Source organism: Zalophus californianus, chromosome 4 (assembly GCF_009762305.2).
Source record: "Zalophus californianus isolate mZalCal1 chromosome 4, mZalCal1.pri.v2, whole genome shotgun sequence".
NCBI classification, from domain to species: Eukaryota; Metazoa; Chordata; class Mammalia; order Carnivora; family Otariidae; genus Zalophus; species Zalophus californianus.
Genome location: NC_045598.1, coordinates 105,249,939 through 105,257,817, shown reverse-complemented (window position 1 = coordinate 105,257,817; position 7,879 = coordinate 105,249,939). Strand labels below are relative to the sequence as shown.

Sequence of the window (7,879 nt, the reverse complement as noted above, 5' to 3'; positions counted from 1 at the left end):
CCAGTAAATTTGGATAAAAACCGATTTCTACTCAATATCCAACTTTTGGGAGGAGTTCACTATATGCCTGAAATCTAGCTCTGGAGGTCCATAATGATGTTTGTTAGCAGAGAGCCACACAAGCTTCCTCAAAAAGATGAGATTTCTAACCTGGGAAAGCAGATATACAGAATGCCTGCTCCTTGTGCCCTGACCCCTTTATCTAAGGTTTCTTTCCTGTTCTGAGGTGTAAGAGAAAACCGCTGCCATAGGAGTGCAAAGGAGGCTTGCTCTGAGAAAGGCTGCTCCGGCTTTACCCCTGACACTGCTCTGAACCGTTTAGCTCCCATGGTGTCATCACACCATATGCTAAACAAATCTCTGTAAAGCCACATACTGGTTCTCCTTGGGGTTTACACCAGTTAGAGCACACCTCTCAGAGAAGGGCCAAAGTAAAGCTTTTTCTTCCTCAGCCCCTTTAGTGAAGCCACAGAAGCCCTCTTTAAAGTGTTTAATGAAATGAAAATATTTCCAGGTTATGCCAGGTACTTTACTACACTTGATCTTAGCCAAAAGGCTGAGAAGCGATACCAGGTACTTTAGAGCTGAACCTTAAATAAACAAAAAGTGGGAAAATCCTTATGTATTTATAAATGTACACACCAATATGCAACCAGCAAATGGGTATTAGAAGTGCCCTGGTCACGCAATACCTAACTTTGACTATAGAGCCTTCTGGTAAATTCATTTCTCTTACATCAATATAAAGAAAGAAAGTACTTTTGCATGCCATAGATTTCTAACATTACTGAGCAGACACAAAAATTTTAATAATGCAATGGTAAGGCTGAAGAAGGGGGAAAGCCAAAGCCAAAAATAACTACACATGGATCTGACAGAGAAAAAGAACATCTTTTAAGGCACTGAGTTCAAAACAGAAAACCTAAAGTCAAGTTCTCGCATATCTCCACTAAGAAACCTCAACTCTGCCACTACAATTAAAAGATCCCATAGAGGTAGTGATAGGAAGGGAACTGTACATTTTATATTTATAAGTAATTTCCCTGAAGCTAAGAACAAGAACAGAAATATTAGGACTTCTTTCTTTCTCTTTTTTTCGGGGAAGGCTTAAGACCAAAATGCAAATGTAGAACCTAAAATTCATAAATTAATACTGATGTTGTTAAAGCAGCTTTATTTTAAAGTAGGCAATCATCCTAGGTTCCAGGTTTCTCCTGCTTAAGTACCAATTCTGAACCACCTGTTATTTGATTCTCTGTAATCCAATCTCACCAATAAACCAGTTGGGATCCATCAACCCAGAAGATCTAGCGACATTTTCCCAACTTCCATTGCTGATCCTGAAAGATGCAAAATCATAAAATGGTATTGCCATTAATGCATTTAATACTTAACTTCTGACTAGTTCAAGGGATCCTGACCTGCCATCTTCTCCATGGCAATAGAACAGGGGATCAGGGGCGCCTGGGTGGCTCAGTTGTTAGGCGTCTGCCTTCAGCTCGGGTCATGATCCCAGGGTCCTGGAATCGAGCCCCACATCGAGCTCCCTGCTCCGCGGGAAGCCTGCTTCTCCCTCTCCCACTCCCCCTGCTTGTGTTCCCTCTCTCGCTGTCTCTCTCTGTCAAAAAATAAAAAAATTAAAAAATTAAAAAAAAATAAAAAAACAACTGGGGATCAAATCCTATTTCTCTTCTCTGGGATGCTAAAAGGTATTTCAAGTAAATAACAACAAATACCTTTTTGCTACTCTTCCCTTTCCAGACATTTCTCTTTTCTCTTTCCCTGACCCAACTCCCTATCTCAGAGACCCCATCATCAAAAATGATTGGACTGTATTAGAGATTTTTCTAGGTGAGAATGACAGCCTCCTACAGAAAGAGAATAAGAATTTCTGAACAGTTCCCCAAAACAGTAGGGAGTGCCGTATGCTCAGCAGGGAGTGCTGGATGGCAACTCCTGCCCCTAGTCAGAAGCTACCCCAGAGGGAGAGGGGGCTGGGCCTGGATATCCTCTGCAGAGTTAACCTCCACCCCCTTAACAGGCAAGGGGTGGGGGGGAAGGAATTAAAGTCAATAGATACACAAAGAACATAAACCAAACATATCTAAAATGACACTTGGTCCCTCTATCTCTATAGTTAAACTAAGGCTCTGAAATGGCACACAATAGCAGCTTATTGTTAGCACCTGGTTCACAAAGGGACTCAGAGAAAAGAAAAACATTGCAAACTGAAAAAGGACAATTTGACAGCAGATGGCACAATTTCACACTAGCCCTTACCTAGGCTTCTCGTCATCCCCCAAAACCAAGAGTAATCTCTCAAGTTTATGGAGAAAACCTAGTTAAGGTGGCCAGTAGCCAAGATTAATTTCAAACTGGTATTTTTGCTTATAAGCCTCTAATAACCAATTCTGTTTGTCAAATTTGGTTTGGCGAGTTGTTTTAGGTCTATTTTGAGTCCCACGTGATTCTGCACCTCTGGAAAACAGCAAATTACTTCACTAATCAAGGTAAATAGAACCATGTTAATTGTCAAGTTTTATTCCAAATTAAAAATGTATGTTTTCCCCATGATCGCTAATTAAGAAAACCGTATTCTAAACAGTCATTCAAATGTTTACTTGGCACATCCTCTGGTTTCTTCTTCTAATTTACAATAAAGCAAGCAAGCAGGTCTAGAAAGATGGGGGCCCAATTTCAAAGACAGTAACTTCTGTAATGTAACCTCTCCACAACCTCTCTCTCTCCATCCATATCCCCTTTATTTTGAAAAAACTCCAAACTGGTGCACAAAGAAAACCCAGCAACAAAACACTTTCCAGAAGTGTCTAGGCAAAGGGAGCAGGCATCGTGCTAGAGAAGGAAGTCGGGCAGATGAAGTCACTGAGCCAGAATTTTTGGTTCCTTACTTTATGGCACTTCTAGTTTTTCACTCCCTTTGCCAACACACACTGAGCACCTAAAAGGCACAAAAGCTCTGCACAAAACCCAACCTTAAGGAAACAACCATTTGCTCATCCCAAGTCAAACGGAAACAAAACTCCACCAACACCCGCAGCACTCACCCCTCCCCTGACTTTTTTTGCAATGAAGAGGATACCATGTAAGCTCCACAGAAAGGCACACTTCGAAAACTCAACAAAATTTTATAAAATTAAAAAGTTGTTATTAAAGCTTGATATTATAGAAATAAATGTTTGGAAGCAAGTTGTAGCAACAGACTATCCTCCTGATTTCAATTTTATAAAATCCAGCCAGAGCAAAGTTTGTATCTCAAGACCAGATTGTTTCATAACCTCACAAGCCTCTTTCTGGCCACTTTCCAGCATTGTGAAAGCACAGCCTGGAGGATTTTGGATTTACATACACTTCTCCCACATAAACAAGTTTTCTTTCCTTTCCAGTTTTTAAATATTCCACTTCAGTTTCTTAAACTGGCATCTGAATTATGGACACATAATGGATGCAGAGTTAGGCAACTACCAATTTCTTTTCAGTGAAATTAATTCAGGATAGAAGGGAATGCCTGCTCCTTTGGAAGTGGAATATATTTCTTTCTCTTCCCAAAAGCTTGCTTCTAGTCCACCTCCCGGTTAGTTTTCTTCTCTACCAGGTACACGTCATAAATCTAAGGCAAATTTTAAGGTCACTTGATGGTACACTCATTAAAGGCTCTGTGTGTCTCTACTAGGAATGTTATCTTAAAATCTTCTGATACAAAGCCAGTTGTTTAAGAAACAACCCACAATATCCAGCATTCTTTTACCTCTAAGCTTAAAGCAATGCTGTGAGCTGAGAAATCTGGCCCTTGTTCCTTTGGTCCCGCAAAAGTCTTCCCTAAATTTGGCTTTGCATTTTCCAGCTGCAGAGCAAGCCTTCCTGAGCCCAAGCACTGTACCCTGCTATAGTTTTCTTCTTAAGGACAGTCTTAATTTTTATACAATGTCTGTCCTCTGTATTTTCTTTTAAAAAGAGGAAAAAGATGGACAGAGTACAAGTTGTGGCCCTTGCACATTAAGATGAAACAGTTTCCAAGGAAACTCCAGGATGAGGCTCCACGGTCCCTCCTGCCCCAGTCACTTCCGTGTCTCTCTCTTCCATCTCCCCCTCTGTAACTACTACAGCATCTATCTCCGCCACCTCTTCAACCATGGTGAAGTCAACTCCATTGGGCTGTTGTCGGGCCATGGCCTCTAGCTTGAGGCGGTACTCTTCTGCCTCCTGTTCTTTCTTTAGGAGCTGGTGTCGGTATTCCTGAGCTCTTCGATTGGCCTCCTGGAGCTGCTGCTGGAGCAGCTCTCTTTCAGTGCCCTCCTGTAAAGGTAAACCATGTCACCACCAGGTAAGAATTCCTGATTCCAGATTATCCAGAGAGCAGACAAAAACATAAAGAAGGGTTCAGGCCTTAAAAGTTTTGGCTTTTGATTCCTTCTCTTCTCTCTACTGCTGCTAAAAACATTACCTTGCTCTCCTCCACACTGTTTGTCATCTCTTCTATTCGTGGTTTTTTAGTCAGAGGCAACTTCTCTGCTTCTTCCTCTTCTTCAATTACAGTTTCCTCTGCAACCTGACCAGCAGGTACAGTTAGAACTACAAGCCAAAGGACACCAATTGGAGGTGATGAATACATAGTAAAACAAAGAGGTTTTGTCTGCGTTATTCTTTTTTCAGATTTTATTTTTATGTAACCTCTACACCCAATGTGGAGCTCGAACTTACAACTCCCCCATCAAGAACTGCAAGCTCTTGGGGCACCTGGGTGGCTCAGTTGGTTAAGCGACTGCCTTCAGCTCAGGTCATATCCTGGAGTCCCGGGATCGAGTCCCGCATCGGGCTCCCTGCTCAGTGGGGAGTCTGCTTCTCCCTCTGATCCTCCCCCCTCTCATGCTCTCTCTCATTCTCTCTCTCAAATAAATAAATAAAATCTTTATTAAAAAAAAAAAAAAGAATCGCAAGCTCTACCGACTGAGCCAGCCAGGCACCCCTGCTTGCTTTAAATTACAAAATAAATTGAAATACATTAGCTGAAATCTTATTATTCATAATCTCTTTGGATTTTATTTATTTATTTTTATTTTTAAGATTTTATTTATTTGACAGAGAGGCACAGTGAGAGAGGGAACACAAGCAGGGGGAGTGGGAGAGGGAGAAGCAGGCCTCCCGCTGAGTAGGGAGCCCAATGCGGGGCTCGATCCCAGGACCCTGGGATCATGACCTGAGCCGTAGGCAGATACTTATCGACTAAGCCACCCAGGCACCCCTCTCTTTGGATTTTAGAATCAACAGGTAAAGCATGGCCCTAGAGAGAGAAACAGAAAAGATTAGAGTATCAGATTTGGAAGCCATGCAGTTAACACCCAGGTCTGAGGCTCTTGTATACAAATGTCTAACTCAGGGGGCACCTGGGTGGTTTAGTTGGTTAAGTGTCTGCCTTCAGCTCAGGTCATGATCCCAGGGTCCTAGGATTGAGCCCCATATTGGGCTCCCTGCTCAGTGGGGAGTCTGCTTCTCCCTCTCTCTCTGCCACTCCCCCGGCTTGTGCTCTCTCGCTCTCTCAAATAAATAAAATCTTTTAAAAAAAAAGATGTCTAACTAACTCTAGGGGCACCTGGGTAGCTCAGTTGGTTAAGCGTCCAACTCTTGATTTCAGCTCAGGCATGATCCCAGGGTTGGTGAGATCCAGCCCTGCACTGGGCTCCACACTAAGTGTGGAGGTTGCTTACGTTTCTCTCTCTCCCTCTGCGCACCCCCACCCCTGCTTGCACACACGCTCGCTTTCTCTTTCTCTAAAATAAAGAAATCTAACTCTAGGTTAAAAGCTATGGCCAATTAGCTTACAATTCCTTGAGGGTAACTTGTCTAATGAAGGCCTAATGTCTTTACATAAGATTATTTTTTTAGTATATGTGCTGCGGAGTGAGCACTTTACATAAGATTTTTGAGAAACTTCACATGAAAGCAGTTTGCCATTCACTATATCCAATTTAATTATTTCTCTTTTGTAGACAAATGAGAAAAGGGTCAACAAATACATCAATGCACTGCACATCTATCAGAATGGCTAAAATTAAAAAAAAAATAGTGATAACACCAGATGCGGACATGGATGTGGCAAAACTGGATTATTCATAAATTGCTAGTGGGAATGTAAAATGGTACAGTAACTCTAGGAAATAGTTTGGCAGGTGCTCTGCCAAACTATTTACAAAATTAGACATGTTTACAAAACTAAACATGTACTTAGCATGCAACCCAGCAATTGCACCTTGGGGCATTTATCCCAGAGAACTGAAAATTTATGTTCCCATAAAACATGTACACTATTGGTCATAACAGCTTTATTCATAGATAGCCAAAAATGAGAAACAACTTAAATGTCCTTCAATGAATGGTTAAACAAACTGTGGTAATCCATACCATGGATACTATTCAGCAATAAAAAGGAATGAACTTATTGATAAAAACAAAAACTCAGATAGATTTTAAGGGAATTATGCGAGAGAAGAAAAACCAATCTCAAAAGGTTCCATATTACATGATTCCATTTATATAATATTCTTTTTTTTTTTTTAAGATTTTATTTATTTATTTGACACAGAGAGAGAGAGAGAGCACAAGCAGGCAGAGCAGCAGGGAGAGGGAGAAGCAGGCTCTCAGCTGAGCCGGGAGCCCGACGTGGGGCTCAATCCCAGGACCCTGGGATCATGACCCGAGCTGAAGGCAGACGCTTAAGCGACTGAGCCACCCAGGCGCCCTATATAATATTCTTGAAATGACAAAAGTATAGAGGTAGAAAACAAATGAGTTAGTGGTTGCCAGCGGTCAGGAATGGGGTGGGAAGGGAGGTAGCTGTGTATATAAAAGTAGCATGAGGGATCCTTGTGACAGAACTGTTCTCTCTCTTTTTTTAGAGAGTGAGTGAGAGAGAGCATGAGCACGTGAGAGCAGGGGGTAGGCGGGGAGGCAAGTGCACCAGAGAGGGAGAGAATCTCAAGCCAACTCCACACTCTGTGGAGCCCACATGGGGCTTGATTTCACCATCCTAAGATCATAACTTGAGCTGAATCCAAGAGTTGGATACTTAACCAATTGAGCCACCCAGGTGCCCTGGAACTGTTCTTTGTCTTGACTGAGGTGGTGCTCACACAAATCTACATTGTATTACACTGCATAGAACTAAGTGCACACACAAACACATAAATGAATGCATATAAAACTGGAAAAATCTCAATAAGGTTGGTGAATTGCATCAATGTCGATTTCCTGTCTGTGATATTGTATTACTGCAAAATGTTACCTATGGGGGAGACTGGGTGATAGGTACACTGGATCTCTCTGTATTATTTCTCACAGCTGTGCACGCTGGGGCACCTGGGTGGCTCAGTCAGTTAAGTGTCTGACTCTTGATCTCAGCTCAGCTCTTGATCTCAGGTCGTGAGTTCAAGTCCCGCACTGGGCTCCACACTGGACATGGAGCCTACTTAAAAAAACAAACTATACACATAGCTATAATGATCACAAAATAAAAAAGTTTAAAATTCTATTTAGGTTTTAGGGTACATTATGATTTTTGTTTAAAACAGAAAATTTACATAGTTATTTGGTTTGGTTGATTTAAAAATTAGCTTGTATTCCTTGGGTATTCATCAATTGATGGCAATAAGAAACAGCTTAGATACCTGCTAAATGGAAAAGGCAGTTTAGTCGGGATTTTAAAACTTCCTGCAGATAATTCACAAAATCTCAGCTTTCCTTCTTTGTGCCTGGTTAAATACACTTCTAAAAAGTAGTGTAAAACCTCAAATATTTTTCCTCTCAAAACAACTCCATTCTCATTTAACTCCATTATTAAGAGTTTCTCACCTACCCAATGAAGCCC

The 7,879-nt window shown here is 41.5% G+C and overlaps 1 protein-coding gene and 1 pseudogene across 8 annotated transcripts in view; both read right to left on the bottom strand.

Moving 5' to 3' along the window:
- Positions 1 to 483: 483 nt before the first annotated feature.
- LOC113917847 lies at positions 484 to 568 on the bottom strand (annotated as a pseudogene).
- A 660-nt stretch (positions 569 to 1,228) lies between these two features.
- The window catches only part of GABPB2 (GA binding protein transcription factor subunit beta 2), a 29,180-nt gene continuing 22,529 nt past the window's right edge, over positions 1,229 to 7,879 (bottom strand). For 6 of the 8 annotated variants that reach the window (XM_027605398.1, XM_027605423.1, XM_027605431.1 and 3 more), the window contains 2 exons: positions 4,463 to 4,590; positions 1,576 to 4,314 (listed from right to left, as the gene is read on the bottom strand). In XM_027605398.1, the coding sequence (XP_027461199.1) occupies positions 4,015 to 4,314; positions 4,463 to 4,590 (428 nt within the window). In that variant the 3' untranslated portion in view covers positions 1,576 to 4,014. Of the gene's footprint in view, positions 1,341 to 1,575; positions 4,315 to 4,462; positions 4,591 to 7,879 lie in introns of those variants that run through there. The other 2 variants (XR_003522047.1, XR_003522048.1) reach the window with 2 other exon arrangements.